This window comes from Lepidochelys kempii, chromosome 22 (assembly GCF_965140285.1).
Source record: "Lepidochelys kempii isolate rLepKem1 chromosome 22, rLepKem1.hap1, whole genome shotgun sequence".
NCBI classification, from domain to species: Eukaryota; Metazoa; Chordata; order Testudines; family Cheloniidae; genus Lepidochelys; species Lepidochelys kempii.
The window spans coordinates 7446745-7472856 of NC_136401.1; the positions used below are offsets into that span (position 1 = coordinate 7446745).

The following is a 26112-nucleotide window of genomic DNA, read 5'->3' on the forward strand; positions in this document are numbered from 1 at the left end:
GTTTTGTTTTTAAAATTATTATGAAGAACAAGTTTAAGCTTTGTTCTAACGTGCGTTGTTTGCCTGGACTGCTCAAGACCTGAATGATTGTGTAGAAGGAACTCTTTGAGTTGGCTTCTTAAATACCTTCCTGCTGTTTCACCTCTTACTCCTTGATGAAACACAGGAGTCTTGTCTTACAAAAGGCTTATTCAAAGTGATACAAGCTACGAAAGTGAGATCTTGGAAGAGTGTTGCTGTTTTCATAATGTAATAAAAATCCGGTAATGATAAATATTAATTAATAGTGTGTAATAAGCATGACAAAAAAAACAAATTTTCTATTTCCAGGATCACTGCTTTTATAATTTATGCTCAGGTAAAGGAGAAAATCCCTGGAAATATTCATTTTTAGGAGGGGGTTCGCGAGACTTGACATTTTAGTGAAAGGGGTTCACAGGTTGTTAAAGTTTGGGAACCACTGCTCTAAAGTGCTGATCTCTCATTGGGATGCTGGGGCTCGATCAGTGTTGTACCTGGTACCCAGGGCAGCCAGGGATGTTGTCCATGTTTCTCTACTACCCTCCGCAGCACTGAAGCAGTTAAGAACAGGGTAGCTGTTGTGATGTTTGTTTTCTAATCATTTACAGCTGAACATGGCTGGGCTTCTTTGCATGTAGTGAGAGAGGCCACTTTGTAGGCTGCAATGTGCTCTCAATTACTCTCCTGTCTCATATCCTTTTGTCTGGTACAATTTTCAGCTCTCATGCCAGCATCATCAAACTGCAGCACCAATCATCTACAATAGGCATTTATTAGTGGGGAGAAAACAAGAGGATGTTTGTGTAGATTACTGTAACTTTCTAAAGCAAAGGTTTCAGAGTAGCAGCCGTGTTAGTCTGTATCCGCAAAAAGAACAGGAGTACTTGTGGCACCTTAGAGACTAACAAATTTATTTGAGCATAAGCTTTCATGAGCTACAGCTCACTCTGTGACTCACAAAAGCTTATGCTCAGATAAATTTGTTAGTCTCTAAGGTGCCACAAGTACTCCTGTTCTTTTTTCTAAAGCAAACATTTTTCTCCATGTCTTTACTCTGACAGCTGTAAGCATCCTGGACTTGGCTGCTGTTGGCACTACACTAGAATTAACCCTCTCTGTTGTGACCATTTGAACTGTATATATTCCAGTCTGCACTCGTGAGTTGTACTGTCCTCCTGGGAAAGCAGAGTAACCAAGGCACATCTGATGGTCTATCTCAAGTAAACTGGGAGAGGTCCCCCAACGTAGTTTTATTATACTGTATACCCTAGCCATCCACTTTTGATACTGCAGTCTCTAGTCCTCTTCTTCCTCTTGTTGAAACCAGTAGAGCAGACAAAATAAGAAGGGTGTAAAAAAAATTACTTTCCATCCTTTGGAAAACAGTCTGTTTTCCACCTTAGTCTCCATCCTTCCAGACAGAAGAATCTTGAATTCAAGGCGTGGACAATTTTAGAGCAATGTCCCCATTGTCGCTGCACTAATTGTCTCTGGACAGGCATCTTCTAGTGTCTAATGCAGGTAGACTAACAATGATCAGCTGATCCTCATTTAATCACAACCTTGTTTTCCAATGCAGACTAGTAGGAGTTTGATAGGACAGAATTGTGGCTTCAAAATGACTAAAATGGATCTTCAGCTGCCAGCCCAACTCTACTACGTACCTTACCTGCCATTTTAAAGAGGCAGTTATTGCTGAGGGCATCACCTAGGAACCCAAGAAAATGTTTGCAGCAATTCACTTAAAAGAAACCAAGCCCCAGATATAATTTCTAAAAAGATGTTTTTAAATTCTGCGAGCTGCAGTCTAGGACAGATGCACATCAGTGATGGGGAGCTGACTGTGTTGCTTTTGACAATTCCTTATAAACCTACTGGAATTTAAAGCAAGAGAATCCAAACATGGCTGAATGGCTTGTTCCTCTTCTAAGTATCACTGAGCTTTATAGGCATGAATTCAGGAAGAAAAAGGGATTTGACCCATTTTATAGATGGGAAAACTGAGCCACAGGGGATGACTTACCCAGCAAGTCTTTGCAGAACTAGGATAGAATCCAGGAGTTTGAACTCCCCCTTGCTTGTTCAGCCTATTTAACAGACACCATCTGTTGCAAAAAAGGAAATGGAGCGATGTCCAGAACAAATGCACAGTAGCCACCTACAGTTGTATGAGGGCTAGGAAGGTGATGCAAAGTCTGAGAACCTTTTCAATACAATACTGCAAACAGTGTCTTCATCTGCAGATTGTAAAGCACTTTCCAAAGGCACGTAAGTCTCTCTCATCCTTGTTTTACAGATGGGGGAAATTGTTGCACAGAGGGAGGAAGTGACTTTCCCCAGGTCACACAGGAAGGCATTGGCAGAACAGAAATAGAACCCAGATCTCCTGGGTTGAAGCCAGGTACTATAACCACTGAACAACACTGCTGCAAGAGGCATCCCTAGATGCTGCGTTTCTGACAGTAGTACAGAGGCTAGAACCCCAGTGCAGTTGGGCAGACGGCTTCCTCCCTTCTGAGTGTGAGCTGAGGAATGCCAGAGTCTCAATCCCCACACAGCACAAAGATAACCTACCAGGTCTGCCTTTCACAAACATCTGTCCCCACATCCACAAGCTTCCTACTCTGCCTTCAGTTCCTGTCCTCTTCCTTTTCCTCAGCAGGAGGCTAGGCACCTCCAAACACTGCTGTCCTTCGACAGTAGTGTCCCAGTAGGAGGCATTCCTCTGCACTGTCTAGGGCCCTGTATCCCTTCTGAGAAGCAGGGTCTTGTCAGACAAAAAGCCAAATAACATAAGTGGAGCTGTAAAGGATGGTGTAGTTGCTGAGAGGAGAAATGTGAATGGCCAGAACAAGTCATTAAAGTTCTTAAATCAGCAAGCAGAGGCTCCAGCTTTGAAGATAAGCACAACCCCCTGGTTCTGCACTTAAGTTGAGCTGGAAATCCTGGTGGGTTACCTCAGCTCTCAAACTAGTGCTGGTTCTCCCAAGCCTCCCCAGTAGCTACTCCATACTCCCAGAGTTCCTCCAAGGGTATGGACCTTCCGGCTTGTAGTTTCCCCCTTTTTGGGATCTACGCAACATTTGAGTAAGTAACACACACTCTGCAAAGGAATTTCTAAACACACACACTCTCTCTCTCTAAGATGGCACAAGAGAGATACAGATCTATGGGAAAAATAACACATACATGCAAATCCCTGCCTCAGTTTCCTCCCCAATCCAAGAGCCTGTTAACATTTGATCAGTGGCTTTTTGGTGAATGTCTTTTCAGGGGGTGCAGGATTCCTCCTCTTCTCCTACTTAACCTTATCTGCTTCTGGCTCTGGCCTTGCTCCAGGAAGTCCTTTTTATAAAGTTCCAGTCTCCTTTGTCAGATGACCATCCTGCGCTGCTTTAGGCCCTCCTCAGTTGATCCATTGCTTGGTTACAAGCCTATCAGGTGAAACAGGTTCTCCTGGGCAGTGACCAGCTCATTGTTTTGGAATCTTTTGTCTCAATGAAAGATCATCCATGTTAATAGCTTTCCTTTTTTAGCTCTCTGCTAGGTATAGGAATTTCTCCTGACTCCACCTTGGAGGTTCCAGCACAAGATGTAAGGTAAAAGGCAAATGTGTAGGCATGGTGTGGTCTTACAATCAAAATGGCATTCACAAAACAAAATGGAGTTTGCAGATTGATTTAGGCCATGTCTGCACTTGAGCAGTGTAGCTATATCAATATACTATCCTGGAAGAGCGCTCCTGTATGGACGCAATTTATACCAGGCGCTTGGGTCTGTTTAGCTTATCCCAGTCCGCATGAATGAAATAAGCTATACTGTGAAAAGCACAGGAAGTAGTATTGGCTTTTGCCAGCACAGCTGTGTTCGACAGGGATCCCCCCTCCTCACACTCTATGTAGCTGGACTGGCCGATGTTTGTCACGTGCCATAGATTCACGCAGGGTTATTAAACTGACCCAGAGGCTTTTCTTCTTCTGACAGTCTCGTAGAAAGCATGTGCACAGTATAAGGGTATGAAAGATGCCCTATAGAGCCCCAAATTGCATCTGTTGCCTTAAGCTCTGCAGTTCTGAAGTGGGGAGTGGCCGGCTTACTTGAAAGGTGACATTAGAATGGCACTAACAGTGGGGTCTAGTCTCCAAGGTTGCAGGCCAGTTTCTCTTGCTGTCATACGGGTTAATCGGCATTGGGAGACCAATGTAATGGATCTGTCTGAGCATGTATCCCTTGCTCCTCACTGTGGTATTGGAATGCCTTAGGCACTTGTGTTATTAAACCGCTGAAGGGTTTCATTTTGAAATGATCCTATTCTTTGACGGACTAACGCAATGCAGCAGTAGGATGGGATCGGCTTACCAGGACCCCAATCTAAAGGCAGTGTTTGGTGGTCATTTAAAACTGGTGACTGGGGATGTGAAGACTCCTGGCATCTGTACTCAGCTCTGCTGTTGACTCCCTGTGGTTAAAACAGGTGCCAAGGTCTAGACTTGGGCATGCCATTGTGTTAACTTCTTTGGAATGGGCCCAGAGAGTCAATGGTGTTAACACAACCCCCACGATACAACATAACAGTTAAAGTTGGTTCAGGGTTTCAAGTACAGCGACCTTGACCTGCGCAGTCCCATGGCAAAATCACCATTAAAAATCTTTTAAACTTTTTATTAAAGATACAGAAAAAGAAGGAGGGGGAGGGATAGCTCAGTGGTTTGAGCATTGGCCTGCTAAACCCAGGGTTGTGAGTTCAATCCTTGAGGGGGCCATTTAGGGATGTGGGGCAAAAATTGGGGATTTGTCCTGCTTTGAGCAGGGGGTTGGACTAGATGACCTCCTGAGGTCCCTTCCAATCCTGATATTCTATGATAAGGAAAAACTGTTACTGAAATGTAAAGTTATTAAATAAGGCTTTCCTTTTAACCAATAGCTCTTACTCCCTTTCCCTTCAGCTGTAAGGAATTTTTATAAGGGAAACCCCCCCTGTCTTGACAGTCAGTTAAATGGTATCAAAGATGGTGAAAACTGTCCTTTTCAGGAGGGAAAAAGAGACGTTCGCTGAGCTGGCCCGGTGCTGTTTTTGCTGTTGTTGTTAAAGTCTAATCCTGCTTCCTTTAAGATGAAACGAGACGAACACACACACAAAGGGAAAGAAATGCATAGCAAAGGTAGAAAATGCAGCTTCTGTCTGTGAAGCTCTCAATTACAGCCTCACTGCTGGAGGAACACAGGTACAGCATATGGGTCTTCTCAACCACTCCAAGATCTGGGAAACTTGTACCAGCCTCAGACTATGTAGGCATTACTTGTAGTTGCCTTTCCAGTAACAGGCGCAGAGCATTGCAAAATATGCAGCTTTGGCTGGCTAAGCCAGACACTTGTTAAACAGGAGGCAAAAAAGAGAGCGATTGGAAAGAGAAGAAATAAAGCAAAGGAAAATGACACATGAAAGAGCAGGTGACAAGCAGGATCCAGAGTCTCTCATGCCAGGTGGTGTTTGGGATTTAGCTGGAGCCGTTGGAGGTGGCAGTGATCCCTGGGTCGCTGTCTCTGGCCCAGTTGGGTCAAGAAACTTTTCAGGATCAGGATGATGAAGGTCCAGTAGTGTCACGGGGCCCCAGGAGTTGCTGGGGGTGGCAGCCATGATGCCAAACCTCGCTTCGTTTGGTTCACCTGTTTGCAAGCAGCCTCTAGGATTTTTTAAGGCCCTGAAAAAGGAATGGTGGGAAGAATAGCCCATCCCCTCATTATTTTGTCCAATTTCCATACACAACAAATTTTGGTCCATTGGTTTCTGGTCCCCCACTCCTTCTGTGTACCAGATGTGATCTTAATGCAGTCCTTGAGTTATAACAGCAAACCTTTTTGTTTGGACTAATGGAGTTTCCCTTTTGTACTTTTCTCCAGCAACAATTGTTATCGTGACTAGAACGGTGATTTTATAAACTTGTAGCCATTTATCCACAGCTGGGCTCACAATTGGGGTAGGCCTGTCAGGCCCCAATTATTACAACAGTGCTATTCCCAGCTCTCACTTGCTCTCAGTCTTGGGAGGTCCCGTTTCGTCCTCTATAAAATGTGGATAATGCCTCACTGGTAGAAGTTGAGATGCTGGTGACAAGATCTATGGTCCTTGTATAAAACACAATAGAAGGGCATGGTGATATCTCCTTTGCTAGGGTCTCAGATTATTTTTTAGCTCCCTATTCTCAGTAAGGTGGCTGCTCAGCTGTAGTTGTGAGGAGTTACTGTTTTTGAATGCAGTTCACATTTTGTAAACCATGGAATTAGCCCCATGGCGTGTTGGCTGGGAACTGGGAGGAAGGATGGGGCTCAGCAGATACCACCATGTGTCCATGATCAATTTCCTGGGACTGCAGGGAACCTCAGGCCTTGGTGGATCATAGGACTTGAAGGGACCTCAAAAGGTCTTCTAGTCCAGTCCTCTACACTCAAGGCAGGACTATGTAAAAGTAGACCATCCCTGACACGTGTATGTCTAACCAGTTCTTAAAAAACTCCAATGATGGAGATTCCACAACCTCCCTTAGATAATTTGTTCCAGTGCTTAGCTACGATGACAGGAAGTTTTTTCTAATGTCCAACCTAAACCTCCATGGCTGCAATTTGAGCCCATTGTTTCTTGTCCTGTCTTCAGAGGTTAATGAGAACAATTTTTCCCCTCCTCCTTGTAACAACCTTTTATGTACTTGAAAACTGTTACCATGTGTAGTTCCCCCCCCCCCCCGTCTTCTCTGCTCTAGACTAAACAAACTCAATGTTTTCAATATTTTCTCATAGGTCATGTTTTCTAGACCTTTAATCATTTTTGTTGCTATCCTCTGGACTTTTTCCAATTTGTCCGCATCATTCCTGAAATCTGGCACCCAGAACTGTGCACAGTACTCCAGTTGAGGCCTTACCAGTGCAGAGAAGAATGGAAGAATTACTTCTCATGTTTTGCTTACAGCAGTCCTGCTAATACAGCCCAGAATGATGTTTGCTTTTCTTGCAAGCATTACACTGTTGACTCATATTTAGCTTGTGATCCATTATAACCGCCAGATCCCTTTCCGCAGTACTCCTTCCTAGGCAATTATTTCCCATTTTGTATGTGTGCAATTGATTGTTCCTTCCTAAGTGGAGTACTCTGCAATTCATAGAATCATAAAAGATTAGGGTTGGATGAGACCTCAGGAGGTCATCTAATCCAACCCCCTGCTCAAAGCAGGACCAACCCCAACTAAATCATCCCAGCCAGGGCTTTCTCAAGCCTGGCCTTAAAAACCTCTTTGTCCTTGCTGATTTCATCCTATTTACTTCTGAACATTTCTCCAGTGTATTCAGGTCATTTTGAATTTTAATCCTATCCTCCAAAGCACTTGCAACCCCTCCCAGCTTGGTATAATCTGCAAACTTTATACGTGGACTCTCTATGCCATCCAAATAATTGATGAAGATATTGACCAGTCCCAGGACCGATCCCTGCAGGACCCCATTCAATATGCCCTCCTGGACTGTGAACCCCTGATAACTACTCTTTGGGAATGGTTTTCCAACCAGTTATACACCCACCTTCTAGTAGCTCCATCTAGGCTATATTTCCCTAGTTTGTTTATGAAGTCATGCGAGACTGTATCAAAAGCCATTGTAGTGTGGTGAGACTCACTGGTGCAGTGCCTCCTGCTGGTCATCTGGGAATTAGCTCTTTCCAGCTTTCGGAGCACCCTCTGCAGGCCGGTGTCTTGCCTGCTGCTGGCCCTGTGTCCCTCCCGGACCCCAGTGCCCCTTTCCGTTGGGGTTCTGCCCCAGCAGTACCCCCACTCTGGGTCTCCCCTCCCAGGGGAACCCCCAACCCTCTAAACCCACCTTGCCTCAGTGGCTACTGCCAGTTGTCATTCAGCCCCCCTTTCCCTGGGGCAGACTGCAGTCTGTAAAAGAGTCCACTGGCAAGAGGGTAGGACCTGCTGCCTTTGCCTATTCCCAGGCTGCCCCTCTGCAGCCCCAGTACCTTTCTGGGCCTTTACCAGTCTGGAGCTCCCCTGCTCCCTTTGCCCTTCCCCAGCACTGCTCTGCTCTGCTTAAGGTCCCTCACTCTCAGGCAGCTAGCCCTTCCTACTCCAGGGCTAGAGTGAGACTCTTCAGCTTCTGGCCCACAGCCCTCTTATAAGGGCCAGCTGTGGACTGATTGGGGTGTGGCCCCAGCAGTGTCTGCTTCCCCCAATCAACCTAGCTGTTCCCAGCCACACTCTCCAAGGCTGCTTTTAACCCCTTCAGGACTGGAGTGGGGTGGCCGCCACGCTGCACCATGCTGAAGTCAAGATCCGTGCTTCGCTCGCTCTGCCTCTGAGCTGAGTCTTGCTGTGATGAGATCCCAGCTCCCTTTTTAAAGAACCGTTCTTATTACAGATTATTTACTGAAGGTGTCAGGTACAAGCAAAACCACCACGGAGTCATTTAGCAAAACACAGCACGCGCACACGTACCATATTGCAAACCTCCTGAAAGAGAAATTAATGGGAATGACCATGGCATAAAACGTTGACCATGGATATTAGCACTAACAGAACCTGTCTGCCCTGTGAAACTGACCGTGTTAAAGCATGGTGGCTTAGCGTGGGGGAAGACCAGCTGTGTTATAACCATTTGGTATAGCCTGGGCGGATGGATCACAATTTGTTCAAAGCCAGGGCGAATGCACTTTTTTTTTTTTTAACCTGGTTATAAAATAGGTTGGTCTAGCCACACAGGCAGGAGCAAACCATATTCTAACACACAGCATGTTCTGTGGCAACTGGCAGTCTTTTGAATTATTATTGTGGTAGCCCCCAATCAGAATCAGAGCCCCATTGTGTTACATGCTGTAAAACTCATAGTAAGAGAAGAGTGCCTGTTCCAAACACCTTGGAGTACGTCTACACAGCAAAGGCTCATGGGGCTCGGCCTGAGGGGCTGTTTCATTGCTGCAGGTTCCTAGAGCCTGGGCTCCTGCCCGAACCCAGAAGTCTACATTGCAATGAAACAGCCCCAAAGGCCAACCCCCGCAAGCCCAAGTTGGCTAGAATGAGCCAGCCACGGGTGTCTAGTTGCTGTGTAGACATACCCTTAGTCTCATTGAATACCCTAGATAAACTCTTCCCAGCCACGTTAAACAGCTGTGCTTCAGCAATAGCTGTTTCACAGCATCAGTGATCCTGTCAGGGATAGTTCTTTCCAAGCTCTCTCACGCAGGAATGTAGATTTGCTATACTGGATTAAACCATCTAAGTCTAGTATCACATCTCCAGCAGTGGTCAATACTTAATAGAATCATAGAAAAGTAGGGCTAGAAGTGACTTCAGCAGGTCATCTAATCCATTCCCTTGTGCTGAGGCAGGACCAAGTAAACCTAGACCATCCATGGCAGGTTTTTGTCTAATCTGTCCTTAAAAACCTCTAGTGGGGTGATTCCATGACCTCCCTAGGTAACCTGTTCTAACTATCCTTACAGTTAGAATGTTTGTTTTTCCTTACATCTAACCTAAATCTCCCTCAATGGTTCAGAGGAAAGCAAAAATCTCCCATAACTCATCCAGTCAATTGTGCAATTCTGTACGTATGTGAAAAATTCCCTCCTGATCTCTCTAGTGATCAGCTGATGGCCTGGATCATATTTGATTATTTCATGGATCATTAACTACAAATGTTATTGGCCATAAAATTATTTGGTTCTTTTTAAAATCCAAGTGCAGCTTCCATTTGCAGTGAGTCAGAATTAATCTAAGATCTTGAGGTGAAGGATGCAGCGCTTGTTTGTTTTGCTGTCTTTATAAACTGCGTATTTCTTTCTTCCAGTGGGTGTATAATATCCTGGAGAAGAAGGCTGAGGCTGATCGAATAATCCACGAAAACCTTGATTCTTCCAATGGTTTCATTCTCATTCCAGATTTTAAGTGGAATCAGAAACAGGTTAGCTTCTCATTTGATCCTCTAGCTCTTTAAAGGGACAATGCCTGTTTTGAAGTTACACACAAGAAGCCTCCTTAGCTGTATTTTTAACAACACTTGAAATTATTAAAACTGCTGGTTGAAAAATTAAATATACTGTTATCGTTAATGGTGTTGTTAGTTAATTATGTATCATTTATGTAACACTACATTTCACTCTGCTTGACAATGAGAACAGACTGGCCAGTTTCACTTTTGTTTAGTGACTTACTAGTAAACTTCTGGTTCTTGTGCACCTATCCAAACATTGCCAGGGCATGTTTAAAGCCAAAGTTATTTGTTTTTCCTGACAAATTTCTATTGACTTTTAGATTTTGTGAAACCTCATTTTTGTAAACTTAAATATTAGACATAAATCAACCTGACAGTGTCCCTTTTAATTGATGCAATTAACTTTCCTTCTTTCTAGAGTGTTTAACTATTTGCATTTGCATCAAGGTTACTGTCATAGCTTGTATCACACAGTCATCTCATAAGCAACTACTTAACTACTGGAATGAATACTCTTTCTTCTGCACATCTTGACATTCACAGACCTTAGTCCAGCCTATAATCTTAAACGTAGTGGTTCTTAACTCACATTTTTTGCTCTTATACCAAATATGCTTAATGTGGTACTTTTGTGGTCTAAAAACTGCAAGACCTGGGACCAAATAAATGGAGTTTAAGCCCTAAAGCTCAAAATAACAAGGTTGCAGTCCTGGCTGCATATAAATCATTGGCAAAACTCCCATTCATTTCAGTGGAGCCAGGATTTTGCCTTGGGTTTCTGATCCTCAGAATATTTAACTAGGCTAAATTGGGGAAGGCTTTCTGTTGTTCCACTTTATTAAATATATGCACCAGGACTGAAAGTAACTCATGAGCACTCTGAGTTAATGCTGCAAAATAACTTTATACTCTTATATTCAAGTGTGATCCAGCAAATAGTGCAGCAGACTGGGAGTCAGGAGATCCTATTTCTGACTTCTTCACTGAGTTGCTGTGTAACATTGGGCAAAACACTTAATCTTTTTGTCTTGGTCTTCACCATCTGTAAAATGAGAATAGTGATACTTATCCAACTTTGACAAGTGCTTTGAGATCTCAGGATGAAAAGTGCTATTTATAATTAAGGGTTTCAGAGTAACAGCCGTGTTAGTCTGTATTCGCAAAAAGAAAAGGAGTACTTGTGGCACCTTAGAGACTAACCAATTTATTTGAGCATGAGCTCATGCTCAAATAAATTGGTTAGTCTCTAAGGTGCCACAAGTATTCCTTTTCTTTTTATTTATAATTAACCATCCCTCCCTCCCCTGGTGAAAATATTTTCATCTAGGAATTCCGAAAAGCATGAATTCTAGTTCTCTAGAACGGAAACATGTGACTCCAGCCAGGATTAGAAGTGCTGATATGAGTTCTTCTACAGCAGTGGTTTTCAACCAGGGGTCCAGGACCTCCTAGGGGGCCTTGAGCAGGTTTCAGAGGGGCCTCCAATCAAGGCCAGCATTAGAGTTGCTGGGGCCCAGAGCAGAAAGCCGAAGCCCCACCGCATGGGGCTGAAGCCCAGGTCCCTGAGCCCCGCCACCCGGGGCTGAAGCCTGAGCAATGTAGCTTTGTTGGGGGGGCCCTGTCGCATGGGGCCCCAGGCAGTTGCCCTTCTTGCTACTCCCTAATGCCGACTCTGGCTTTTATATGCAGAAAGCCAGTTACTGTGGGACAGGTGCGCCGCGGGCTTTTATAGCATGTGGGGGGGGGGGGCCTCAGAAAGAAGAAGGTTGAGAACCTCTGCTCTAGAGAAATTCGTTTGTCAGCATCATTGGAACCAGTTCAGATATTTAGGCCAGGTGATACCTAGGTTGTATTGTTTTCCTTGTTTCCTGCTCCTTCGTTTAAAAAACCAAGCAGAAGGCCAAGCAGTGTGAGCCCTTCCATTTCATTGCCAAATACTGGCAGGCGTAAAATACCGCTTGTTCCCACAGGTCTCCACTGTCTTTAAAACTATGGGATACTCTGTTTGGTTTCTTTAATGCAAATTCTGTCTTCTGGCCTCTGCTCTTTTCAGACGCTAGAAAGGGGAATGAGAGCTGTTAGAAAGCTTGAGGCTAGTACAGGACGTTGGACCCTTTCTGCTCAGTGATCTGCACGTATGGAAATTGTCGGTAACAGAGTAGCTGCTGAGATTTAAAAACCCATAGAATATGTGTAAAGGCTGCCTTAGTTAATGATTCACTGAGGCAACAAAAAGATCAAGGAAGCTGTTTAGACTCCATCTCCAGTATCTAGATCCCCCCAGGATTCATAGCCGCTCCCTGCAGCTGAGAGCCCGTCCAGGAAGAGCGATGAACACTGTCTTTGGCCCTGTATGAACCAGGGATTGGTCCCTAGCTGTGAATGGCTTTGAACAAGTACAGGGCCATTTGGAGTCAGGTTCATCCCATGTGTATTGGTGCCTTAGGCAAGCCATTTTTGTCTTGCCTTTCCTCGCTACTGCACTACCTCCCAGGGCCTTCAAAGTGGACACCTCATAATGTCCGCTCCCTTGGTTCCCCGAGGGCCAGTTTCCACCTGCTTTCCCCTCACTAGAGCACTTGTGTTCTCACTTGCTTTCTGCCCAGTTGGACAGCCTCCTCCTAATGCACATTTTGGGGATGAGCTCCAAAAGTGCTTGGGCTTCCGGCCCCCCCGCTTTTATTTAAAATTGGGGATAACACTTGCCTGCCTTGCATGGGGTATTGTGAAGTTTAGTTTCATTAATGTCTGCAAGACACCTGGGGATCCTTGGATGGAAGTCGCTCTAGCATTGCAAATTGCCCTCAAATTCTTAGGACACTGTTGGCATTAGACAAATAATAAATTATTTTATTTTGAGACAATGCAGCTTCAACAGGGACATCCCCTAAGAAGTGGGAGGAAAAGAATAGAGTCAGGACAAAGAAAACACGCATCATAGAGCCTTTTGTACAGACTTCAGTGCATGCATGCTCTCTTGCAGTCAGCAGGTTACATATGCAGTTCATAGTCTTGCCCCCAGAAAGAGCAGAATTTTGAACTTCAGATCAGGTGACTTGTGGGAAGTTCAGGGATGTGCAGTCAGGAGAGAATATCTAGGGGAAGATAGAGACCCGGTGTAAATAAATTACAGTCTGAAAAACACCGAACGAGTTGGAGTCCAGTGCATCTCGAGTCCTACAAGGAGTATATCGCATTAAACTTGCTATCTGTCATAACAACCATTTCAGCAGTGATCCTTCAAAGCACTCATCTGTTCTGAACTGTCTGATTTTGATTCATCCGATCAGCACACTCGGCAGGCTCCATCCCAGAGCCTTAGGCCACTAGATTAAATTACGTCATCTCTACATGGCTCCCAAGCTGTCAAAGCATCTCTTGGGCTAGGACTTAGAAGCCTGCTCAGCAGGGTCCTGTTCCGCTAACGTAGTCCTTTAATTGAGGATGACGCACGGGTGGATTTTAATTATTTCAGGCTGGTGGATTGCAGCAGGAATTCTTGTTTGTTTGTTTGTTTTTACTCTTTGAAATTGTTCTGAATGTCGGTGACCTCAATAAAGTGAACAGAAGGTGCTAGCGTTCCTCGCTGTCAAAATGTGAAATCTGCACAATCTTTCTTCTTTTCTTTTTTTTTTCCCCTCCCCACGTAAATAATGCAATGGAGGTGCATTTCCCCTCTTGCTGGATATCTACAACTATGATTTCAGGCTTCAGCATCTGCAAGGCTAGAGTCTTCCAAAACATTGCATGCTCTGTGTGTAAAGAGAAGACTGGAGCTGTTTGTGCAGTGTACATATTGCATGACCTTTTCCCACAATGTGGGCATGCAGTGTGCTGGCTATTGCTCTGCTGGAGAGAATTAGACCTGCCCAGTTGTGTGTAATTGTATCTTTCTCTAGCAGCTGGGGACCCACAGAGTTTATAAGCCTTAGCATGATTACAGATAATGGGCAGGTTCCATGGTTAAGGCATTTGGACTTTACGCAGGTTGAGTTCTCTCCTAGCTGACATCTATAAAGCCTAAGGAGTCATAGGGCCAGTTTCTTAATGGTTCCGCTGCATTGACTTCAGTGAGACCACACCGGTTGGCCACAGCATGCTCTGTAAAGGATGGTTACAGACTCCGTGTGGCCACTGATTTATTACACATGTCTGCATGATTATCTTTGCTCTGACCACTCACCAAGGGCGGCAAGTGGGCAGAGCTACAGACCTCCCTGTGTAATTGTACCTTTCAAATTGAAATTGTGGGTGAAGTTCTGTTCCAGCCCAGTGATGTCAGGGAAATGGGAATTCCCACATGGACAAGCTGAGTTTTCCAAGTATTTGAACTAGTGAAGGAAGTGTCTCTAATTATCCACTTCAGCTGCTGAGGTTTGGATTAGAAGGCTCTTCTCCAGGATCACCAGGCCATATATAATGGGAGTAAATTGATACCTAGGAAATACAGTAGTTGTTTTTTTGGCTTGCATGGAGGAATGCGTTTTAGTTAAACATGCTGCTAAAAGCATGTTTGAGATCTCTCTAACCATTCACTTCTTCTCAAACCCACAAGAGCCCTGAGGCGTTGCCTGAAATGTTTTACATTACATCATCCAGAGCCTTTTTAGCAATAGGCTTATTTATTTCAAACAGCAACATACAGATGTTGTTCTAAGGAGAAGAGAGAGATTTGCTTTGTGTCTGTAGTCCAGGTCCAATAGGGATCCCAGGGTGATTTTAATAAGCCTCAATAATATTCTGTCTTGTCTAGGAGCTATAAAGTGAACCCACTGAGCTAACTAGGTCAGCCTGAGAATGATAAATAAATGTAGAGAAATGAAAATCACTTTGTGCCTTGGAAACGAAAAGATGTGATTGGAAGTGTCATGCTTTGGGTGTCTGAGCAGGCATCCTGAGAGCCATATTCTCAAATAAACTGCTCTTTCAGAATAGCCAGGTGGAATTATTTTAACAGCGAAAAGGCAGAGAGGCTCTTAGATATCTAAATTATTTGTTCTATACACACATGTGGTGACCGTACCTTAGAGAGTAGCTGACTCAGTACAAGGAGCACAAGCTCTAGAACCCTACAGAAAGGGAATGTTTGCATACATGAAGGATTACACTTTGGAAGCATTGGGCAGCTGATAGAATGTGCTACAAAAGCTGTGTTGTGTAAAGCTTTGTCATCCCATGGCAGAAAACATGCAGAATATAGACGGAGTTTTAGGTATGGCTCTATATGGGCCCCCAATTTCAGCTGCGGTCTCATGAGGCTGCTGGAATACAAATAATAATTAATAATAGTATGTATGTATGTTCTGACAAATCAGAACTTTATAACTGATTTTATGACCAGTACAGCCCTTGAAACTCAATAAGAATCTTGAGAGAACATCTGTGTATGTGCGTTACCCAGTATGTAATACCTAGCCAAAAAGATTTTTGTTTCTTTCCATTTATAATGACCTGTGTCCATAAGGGCGATCAAATGTTTGTTTCACCAAGTACCTTGGGCAATGCTGGAAGCCTGGCTGATCAAATTCTGTAGATGAGATGTAGCTCACTACACTGGTATTGTGAATTGACTCATTAATTCTTGAGAGATGAGTTATTTCAAGAACCAGAGTGATTGGAAACTGGCCCAATTTGTAATATTCAAGCAGAAACACATGAGACCTTTCCATTTTGAAATAAAAAGTTACGCTTTTGTCCTTTTGAATTCTTAGAAAAATCTCCTTAACATCTGTTCAGGGGGACACTGCTCTCTTGTCCTGCAGAGAGACAATGCTTTGAGCAAATGGCTGGGAATCTAGGCTCCTGACTTCTATTTCCAGTTCTCCCATTGCCTCACTCTGGCTTTGGGCAAGTCTGTGTCTCGTTTTACCCAGCTGTAAAATGGGAGTCATCCTGACACTCTATATCTCGGGGGAACACCCTGCACCCCCATGTTCATCCTTATGTATGATTGTGTGGTATCCAGTGCAAAGTTTATTATGTCGTGTGTCTTCGGAAGGCTCATGATGCACCGAGCAGTGTTGCTATAATGATGTTATAGTTGTAATTTCATGTATATAGTTATGAGGCTGAAAATGTGTCCTCATGGCTTAAAAGAAGCCCAGGCAAAACTCGCCAGGAACAGAGGGGCAGTTTACATCTCATCAGGCATGTATGAGACAAATCCAGCCCAGCCTCACAGAACTGGGGTTTGGTCCTGCTTTGAGCAGGGGATTGGACTAGATGACCTCTTGAGGTCCCTTCCAACCCTGATATTCTATGATTCTATGAACAAAGGACACTGGCCTAGGCAGCAACAAAGGATCTGTTGGGCTCTCGAGTGAGTCACCCCCTTTCCTTGGCCAGTTTGGGACTGACCCTGAAGGGGGAGCAAAGCCAAGAGAGAAAAAAAGAACATGATAAAAGGGAGAGACGTTTGCCATGCTCTTCCTCTCTCTTCCACCTCCATCTACAGACATCACCACCCAGCGACTGAAGCGCTGATGAAAGGGGAGAGCATGGCTGAAGGGCAACCAGTCAGCCCAGAGGTGGGCAAACTATGGCCTGCAGGCCACATCCAGCCTGTGGGACTATCCTGCCCAGCCCTTGAGCTCCCCACCGGGGAGACTAGCCCCTGGCCCCTCCCCTGCTGTCGCGCCGCCACGCAGGCAGCGCTCTGTGCAACGGGGCCACGCACTCCTGCAGGGCAGCATGGCAGCATGTCTGGTCCGGCTGGGCGGCGCGGCTGCCAGACATGCTTCTCTGAGGGGCATGGTAAGGGGGCCGGGGTGAGGCGTCCTGGGGGGCAGTCAGGGAGCAGAGGGTGGTTGGATAGGTGTGGGAGTCCCAGGGGGCCTGTCGGGGCGGTTGGATGGGGTGGAGGTTCGGGGCGGGGGAAGTCAGGGGACAGCGAGCGGGGGAGGGTTGGATAGGCCTGGGAGTCCCGGGGGGCCTGTCAGGGGCAGGGGTGTGGATAGGGGTCAGGGCAGTCGGGGGGGGGGGGTTGGATGGGGGATGGGGCCCCGGAAGCGGGCAGTTGGGGAGGGGGTCCCGGGAGGGGGGCGGTCAGGGGACAAGGAGCAGGGGGGGTTGGATGGGTGGGGAGTTCTGAGGTGGGCAGTCGGGGGGTGGGAACTGGGAGGGGGCGGATGGGGGTGGGGGACAGGCTGTTTGGGGAGGCACAGTCTTCCCTACCGGGCCTTCCATACAGTTTTGCAACCCCAATGTGGCCCTTGGGACACTGCAAGATGGAGGTTCCTAGGGTTATGTCTGGGACTGGAGATATTGACTAGTGTCATTCGGTTGCAAGTAGCTGGGAGCAGCTTACATGCCAGAGGCTGCGCGTGAACAGCCCGGGAGTGGGGGTTCTCACAGCAGAGCAGGGTAAGGCTGGCTCCCAGAGTCAAGGATTGGAGTGACCTAGCAGATCACCGGTCCAGATAACACCAGAGGGGAACGTCACAATCGTAGCACTGTCTTCCTCACAGAGATGTGGGACTTGATATTAACATTCTAAAACTGATTATGAGATACTCATGTAAAAGGTGCTACAAAAGCAGTAAGTGTCACTGTGAAAGGTGATTCAATTTGCTAATTCATTTAAGCATATTAGCAACAGGAAAGTATGAATATTCAAGGCCAAAGAGAGATTTGTCAAAGGACGGAAGAAGAGAGAAGACGTGATCGTAAAGATTTGATCCTACATCACTATATCATATTTAGGTTTTATTTAGCTGCTCCATTTACCATAACAAAGGTGTCAGCGGAACTGGCCAAACGATGCGGGGGGAATTGCAAAGACATTATTTACTGATTGGGGGAAAATGTTGATTAATGGTATCTGACCAAGTATAGAACTGGCTCAACAGTGAGGGAAACTCCATTCACAAAGAAATCATTCCCCAGTATATGGGGGGGGAAGATCTCTAGTATCCTGTTTCACAGATACTATTCAGCCCAATCTAGGTGGCAGTGCAATGGATGACAACAGTCCGTATCGATACGGGGCAAGACCCCTCTCATAGCTGCACTAGTATAGTTATATTTTCCGTGAAGCTCTAAGACCTAGAATCTCCAGCTGCTTTTAATGTTATATTTTGGTGGTAACAAGGTCCTGTCTCTGCAGCTAGATGACCTGTACTTGATAGCCATCTGCCACCGTCGGGAGATAAAGTCACTGCGAGACCTCACCGCTGAGCACCTGCCTTTGCTGAGGAACATCTTGCAAGAAGGAAAGGTGGGTGTTATGTCACTTATCTATCCGGCTTCTTATGGCCCTCATCACCTTAGTATATAAGCACCCACCAGGGTCTCTGTTTTACTTGTGGAAGATCAGTTTGGGAACTGCCTCGTTTCCCATTAGCAGGGAATAGCAGCCAACTTCACCCTGCTGATGCTGGCTTCCCGCTAGTGAGGTTTTAGGGAATCGACCTGGGCTGTCATGACAGCTGTTTGCTCAGGGAGCAGACTGGAAAGTGTCTGGATATGCCACAATCTCTCCGCATGGGGTTTTGTCTGGAGTGTTTCATACCCACCAGCCTACGTATTCTGGGCCTGCATTTACAGTTTCGTCCTCCAGCCGCTCCTATTCTGCTGGGGACAGTAATTTGATTATGATTAATTTTCTGCTATCAGATGTCACTGAGAAAACAAGAGGTGACTCTTTCTGTGAGACCAGATGTTGGAAATGGGGTCCCCATAGCAGCTGTTACCCAAATGGAAACACAGAGTGGAGGAAATGGCTTAGAAGTGTAAGGATCCAGTTTGAAAGAGCTCTGCCTTTACTGCATACCTGGCATGTTTCTTCCTACCCCAGAGGTGGCTGCAATTCCAGTGATACTGAGTGCTATTTGTGAAGCTCTTGGGGATGAAAATTGTAGGTAAATATTAATTTATGCATGAATGTGGAAGCCCTGCTGGACACCACCTAAGGCCTGTTGTGTCACTGTATATGACGTGCCTGGTGGTGCTCTGTACTAGAGGGAGAAACTGCAAAGGAAAAAGATAAAATCTAAGTGTGATCCAAGATTTATTCACTAGAGGCCAGATGAGTTACAGTGGCCCTGCTTGAACTTCAAGCAGTAATAAGGGCTCTGTGCGTAGGAAAGTAACATGTCTCTGTAGGGCCATGGGAAGCATTTTCTGGTTTTCTCTCGTCAATCTCCCTGCTCCCGTTGGACATAAGCAGGGAGTCTTCATTGTCTTGCCATCCTGCTTTCCCTCCTGAGGTCACAGCACAGAGCTCCAAAGGCTAATGTGCTCTTCCGTAGCTTTACCAGTGTCCTCCTCGTGGGACAACCCAATCTGCAATTCCCAGTTCTGTGAACATGACCCAAGAATAGGAAAAAGGTTCCTCCAGCTTCAGAATTGGAGCCAGGACAAGGATTCTCCATGGCAGACTAGTGCATTTCTTATGCAGGGATGATGAGTTTTGATGACAGCAGCTCATCCTACAGTGGACTTGGCTCAAACTCTTGGTAGTCTGTCTCAAGGCCTAGAGCAGCAGCGTCCATCTTCACTGAATTCAGCCTCCCACCTGATTATTGTCTCTTGGCTTCCATGTCACTGTATTAGTTGGCCCTATGGAACAGCCATGGAGAGACGATGGATGTAACCCTGGCTGTGACATTACCCATTCTTTGGAGCAGAATCTTGGCACCTGGGCTTGAAGCACTAAAGTCTGAACACACAGTCTGACTTGGAATTGGGATTTTTAGCCAGACTTTAGCCAGATTTTTAGCCAACTTCACCCCTTCTCGCAAAGCCAGTCAATCCTTCATTGAGACTGTTTTTAGCATGTGCTGTATGAGACTCCTCTTCCATTCCTTTCCAACGCTGTAACTATAACTGCCCTGGCTTGAGCCACTAGCTCTGGCTGATGGGTGGGCCCATCGGAGAAAGCTCACTGCTGCTCTGCAGATTGCTGAACTCAAGGGTGGCTGCAAGATATGAAACTCCTGGCTCTAGAGAGGAAAATAGGATGGTAGTGGTTAGAGCAGGGGACGGGGAGTCAGGACAACGCGGTTCTATTCCTTTTTGCCACTCACTTGTGTGATCATGGGCTTCCCCTCTCTGAGCCTCAGCTTTCCCATGTGCAACAGGGGGATAATACCTACTTTGCCAGGGTCTGACAGATGCACTAGGTAATATGTGAAGTGCTTAGAAGAATTGGGAAACATGCCTTAGAGTCTATTTAGCTTACCAAAGGAAAAGTGAAGGAGTGACATGATCTCACAGTCTGTAAGTACCTACATGGGGGCAGAAATTTGATGATGGGCTCTTCAATCTATCAGACAAAGGTCTAACAAGATCCAGTGCCTGGCTGGAAGTTGAAGCCAGACAGATTCAGACTAGAATTAAGATACAGATTCTTAAGTGAAGGTAACTAACCACTGGAACTACTCACCAAGGGTTGTGGTAGATTATTCTGTCACGGGGTGTTTTTTAATCAAGTCTGTGTCGTACTGGAGGTCGGACTAGATGATTCCGGGGTCCCTTCTGGCCTTGGAATCTCTGAATACAAAGTGCTGTAGAGGTGCTAAGCATTATGACCATGAAACTGCAGAAACTGCCCACTGGAGTTGGGGGGCAGTCACTCTCCTGAGTCACGCAGGAGGTTTGTCCCCTGCATTAATAACTTGCTTCTAAATTCATGCCCATTTTTCAGCTCCTGATGATCTTTCTAGGCCCATGATATAGCATGTTCAGTAACAGGGACTTGAGCTTTTTCCCCTTCATTGCACTGGAAATTCAGGAAGTAATTGCATCAGGGAAAGCAGAGATTAATTAAAAGATGGGGTGAGGAATCTTAGCGTTCCCAACCAGCACACGAGCGCAGCATGTTGGAAGGTCCCTGACAAGTTCACTGTCGCTGTTTCTAGCTTTAATTACACCGACTGGTAACAGGATCCTGTAACTCACCCAGCAAACTGGAGCGATAAGTCTGGAATGGAGAACAACAAAAGCTGACAGGATGCACTCTTAAGGGTAAACATGCTGGGTGTGTTGTCCAGCCCCCACAACAAACAGGCCTCATTATGGAGGTAGTTAATGGGAAGGAGGCAGCCGTCTGCTCTGCAAACCCCCGTTTCAGCAAATGGGCTTGTATGGGGGCAGCTCTGGGTCTGTCTCACTGGTGGCCCTGCGGGGACAGACTCAAGGGACTTCAGTAGCATGGCTCCAGATTTATACTAGCGGAGCTGAGATCAGAATCTGGCCTATCATTACCTCTCTCCCTGTGCTGGGGGAGGTGCTGAGCTAGCATGCTTTGCTTTCCTGCCCATGAGGATGTGTCCCGCACATATGGGCCTGGTGATTTGGGATCCCTGCTGGGGCAGGCATCTGCCTTGGAGAATAAATTTATGAGGGGACATGTGCCACTAGGCTCAGCTATGTGCGTGGGGTGGTGGCCAAAACTACTCCCACCTCTGCTCCCACAGTGACCTTCAGATTAGTTGGAGAAACAGTAACCTACCCTCCCTTTCCCCCTGCTCCTCTCTATGTGGTGCCGGGATGCTTTTCCCCACAGCAGACACCATCTCCTCCCTTTCCACCTCCCCTCCCTCCCCCCACTTGCTCGCCTCTTGCCGCCCAGCTTGTATTTTAAACATTAGATAACGGCTCAGATGCTCAGACATCATCACAGCCTTGACATCTGCTTTCATAAATCCTTTCTGGTAGAGCCCATGCAGTAAGCTCTCATCTCAGTCTGTTTTTACAGCTCTTTCTGTAATGTTTTCACTGCATGGTATGTCTGAACCTAAAGTAGTTCTCCACCCATTTAAATTCTTCTGCAGGCATGTACCTAATGGCCAGTGAGCTTGGCTGGTAATAGGCTTTTGGGCAGGGCTTGGGAGTCTGTTCCCCCCTTTCCTGCCTCTCTAATAAAGCTTTAGTGTGCAGCTGGCCTCTGTCTGCACTGGGTTAGAATTCTCAAAGAGACACTAGCGGTGGATTTACAGCTGGGCGGACTGTCGGCCAAGCATCTAGTATTGCGTGACCCTGTCCATCAATTTGCTTCTGCAGGAATCTGAGAAGGGGAAAATATGTAAAAACGTTGGAGAACAAGTGTGTAACCAAAACCTCGTCTTCTGTCATTCTCAGACAAGACCTAGAACTGAGGGCTTGATCCCTCATAGTCATTACAGGTCCCATGGCACTTTTTGTAAAGCAGGAGTATTAATCCTGTTGTCCTGGCTAAATTCCAGTCGAGTAATTGCATTCTGCTACCTAAATCTTATCCCCCATCCCCTTGCCGTTTCAGCTAGTATTCTGCACTTTCTGTTCTAAATGATCCACAGCATCACTATGAACTCAGCTTTTATATTCCACCTCACAAGTTACTGTATTTCAGCAATTCCTTTGTACAATTTGGAAATTGTATATTTTGAGATCTTTGGATGAAAGGAGAAGTAGTACTGATGTCCCTTGATGTTAATTCACCATCACAAGAGACTGGGCTAGGTCATCGGATTTACCAGTGTGCTTCTATCCAGTCCTCTGCCCTTGGATATGATGCTAAAACTTTTCAGTGTATTATTTGGGAGATTAAATTCTCTACCCTTTCTTCCCCAGGAAGCCATATTAAAGCGCTTTGGCGTGGCTGGCTCCCAGCTGCGGATTTACCTGCATTACCAGCCATCCTACTTCCACCTGCATGTGCATTTCACCGCTCTGAGCTACGATGCACCAGGCTGCTCAGTGGAGAGAGCTCACCTCCTGTCGGACGTTATTGACAATCTGGAGCTCGACCCCCAGTACTACCAGAAGCGTACACTGACCTTTGCCCTCCGGGCAGATGAAGCCTTGCTGAAGAAATTCCAGGAAGCAGGCAAAGCTTGAGATCCCAGGGACTGGAAGTGGGCTGCTTTTCTACCTTTTTACGTATGGATTATTTTTATTGTCTTTGACTTTTTTTAACTGAATTTTGTAAGGATTGGGATTGTGTTCCCATCACCGTAGTAACCGTTCCCTGCATTTCTATCAATAAAATGTTGTTTGAGCAGAGACTGTTCATCCATGTGTCCCATGGAATCATGTCCTCTGTGCTCTGCGGAAAGGTTCACCTAACTTCTATGACAAACTAGAAGCTGGTGGGCTGACTCACAGGGCAGTGGATCAAATAAAGCTCCCAACAGCAGCAGAATTTCAGTCCCTTTCTTCAGAGATGGTTTATTTCTGTAAACCAGATCCTGTTGTCCTGGTCCCTTTCCAGGTCCTTTCCCCTGACCCCAGAGTCACCTGCAGGGCTCTCTCCAGCAGAGGTGCTTTGTTGATCTTTAAGGACCATGTAACCTGTAGGCTATCACCTGATCCCTGGCCTCAGACCTATCACTTAGGATGTAGGCACCGGCTTCCTCCTTGCTCTGGGGGTGCCCAGTCCGCGCTCCGCCCCATGCCCCGTCCCCACTCCACTCCTTCCCCCAAATCCCCGCCCCCCTCTTCCTACCCAGTTCTGCCCCCTCCCCCAAGCTTGCTCCTCCCCCTCTTCCCAGAACCTCCTGCATGCCGTGGAGCAACTGATCACAGTGGGCGGAAGGCACTGGGAGCGGGGGGGAGGAGTTGATCGGCGGGGCTGCTGGCAGAGGGGAGACGCTGGGGGGAGTGGGGAAGCTGGCTGCCAGTGGGTGCTAAGCACTCACTAACTTTTTTCCATGGGTGCTCCAGCCCTGGAGGGGAGGGCTTGGCACCTGAGGAGCAGTTTGGGATCATGGAACAAACACATAAGTTGCTAATGTCTGCTAAAATAAGCAGCAATGCAATAGTTAACAGTGCTGACATTTAAATTGTCAACGGTCGGTTTCAGAGTTGTAGCTAACAGATAAATAGGGTGGTTCAGGTACGAAAGGTTTTCTTCACAACACCTTTTTAATGAAATCGCCTGCAAATGTTTGCAGCTGGTGAATGGCAGAATACTCGGGGACTTGCATGTCCAGAATGAAAATCTGAATGTAGCAAACCCAGTAGTCTGTGGGGAGGACAGGGCAACTTGCTACCAAGTGGCAGAGCTGTGGGAGGGTGGAATTGCCAACTCAAATCTCCTTCTGACTGCTACGGTAATTTCCTGCAATATCCAGGACAAACCAGTGGGGTGGGAGGAGGTATTGTTTCATGATTTCTGTGTGTATATAAAGTCTGCTGCAGTTTCCACGGTAAACATCTGATGAAGTGAGCTGTAGCTCACGAAAGCTCATGCTCAAATAAATTGGTTAGTCTCTAAGGTGCCACAAGTACTCCTTTTCTTTTTGAAATACAGACTAACACGGCTGTTCCTCTGAAACCTGTCTTATTGAAATAAGTATCTCAGGAGTTCTTGTACTAAAATTCAAGTGCTCACGAATTATAGTGAGATTGTATGTAACGTCTCTAGGAGGGCGACATGGCTCATGTCAACTCTGGGAAGTGTTATGAGCTTCAGCGAACTCTTTTAAACAATGTGCCAGGTAAGAGTGCACTTCTGGTTCAGTGGGTTTCCTAGAAAATACTTGGGAGGAGGGGGAAGGCAGCTTCTCACCTCTGGACCCAGCCTTCTGAAGCTACGCCCTGAGGAGCAACCCATCGTCTGCTGATCACCTGTTCCCCAAGGCCCCACCTGTTGAAAGGAATGACAGAGCTGTGGGGGTGCTTATTCTGGGCTAACAGCTGCTCCCAAGTTGTGACCACAGAAAAATCCCTTGGTGGAGTTTGAAGAACTGTTCACCTGCCAGAACCCTTGCTGAAGTTGGGCTCATCATGTGTGTAGGTTCTTTTATTGTTTCAATATGTTTTCTCTGTAATGCTTTTATTTTAAGCTTTTCTAGCTCGTTATGGATCCCCTGCCATTCAGCCCCCAGTGTCTACTCACCCTCTAGCTCTCTGAACTAGCAGTGCTGTGAATGACAGTGCTCTCACTTCCTGATTTATTAAGGCCCTATCTACACACACACACACTGTACGGCTTAACTGTACTGGAATAGTTTACTGGCACAACCCTTGCCACCTGTTTGGATGCAGAGATACCAGTCTAAAGGTGCTTATTCTGCTATCATTTATTTCCATACTGGAAGGAAACAAGCTATACCAGTATAAGGCATCTTTATGCCAGTATAACTGCAGTACAACTTTTCACTAAAAACAGTTACAGGTCTGGTCTATTCAGATTTTGAACGGGTATAAGCCAGAGAGGGCAAAGCCATTCACACAATCTTGTTAAACTTTTCTTCCACGTGCGACTCCAGACTTGGTTCTGACCAGTCCAATTCTGATCATTGCTTCCAGCATCCTGAAAATTCCCTCCTGCGGTTCCAGTTGGATGCGGTATTTTAATTCTCTTCCTGTCGCAATTAGCATTGCAGTGTGCTGTTAAACAGCTGCACTGTTCCCACCCAGCAGTGGCTGCATTTTATTGTTGGGCAAAGTGATTTCTGTGTATGTGTAAAGGCCTTGGGATCCTTCAGGGTCAAAGGTATATCTGCCTGTCTTTCCATTGTTTTTCTGGCTGAACTGACCCCTGGACGTGCCTCAAACAACTTGAAAGTTCGTGAGCTGAAGAGATGCTAAAAGGGTCTTTGGCTTGTGTGTTGGTGACCATTGATGTAACTGCTGGATTCATGCAGCTTTCTTTCCCGGAAGGCAGGTTATTTATTTTATGCAACTCACCGGAGTGTGAGTCTCCTTGGAAAAGCCACAGATGGAGCCAAGTGGCCTTTTCTGTTTGATTCCGTCACTGTTTCCTTCTCTTGTAAGAAATACATGGAATTCATTTTTCTGACAATTACTCAAAGTGGTGGCCAACAGTTCTGCAATGGGAGTGGCACAAGAACAGTACAACAACATACTGTCATGTGGACAGAATAGTCACCGCTGCCCCAGGACTTTATTCCACTCTGTCACCTGATTAATGAATATTCCGACTACAGTACCTTCTTGCAGCATTCGAGTGAAAGAGACGAAATATCCATAAGATCCACTTATTTCACAACAGAAATGCAGTGCATGTGATGCATCTAAATAAACAGAATGTTGCATGATCTGCTGTGGGTGTTTTCAGATTCATCAGTCATCTACAGCCTGAGCAGAATACATACAGATCAAGGGATGCTTTAAGAGACACAAAACTATCGTAGCAGTTGGTCTTGGATGTGGTCTTAATGGTTTGCTCCA

General features: G+C 45.9%; 1 protein-coding gene across 1 annotated transcript in view; it reads left to right on the forward strand.

The window, feature by feature from the left end:
* The window catches only part of DCPS (decapping enzyme, scavenger), a 63581-nt gene extending 40608 nt beyond the window's left edge, over window positions 1–22973 (forward strand). Inside the window, exons 4-6 of the mRNA XM_073321139.2 lie at window positions 9850–9963; window positions 18098–18208; window positions 22546–22973. Coding sequence (XP_073177240.1) covers window positions 9850–9963; window positions 18098–18208; window positions 22546–22812 — 492 coding nt within the window. The 3' untranslated portion in view covers window positions 22813–22973. The remainder of the gene's footprint in view (window positions 1–9849; window positions 9964–18097; window positions 18209–22545) is intronic.
* The last annotated feature ends 3139 nt before the right edge of the window (window positions 22974–26112 follow it).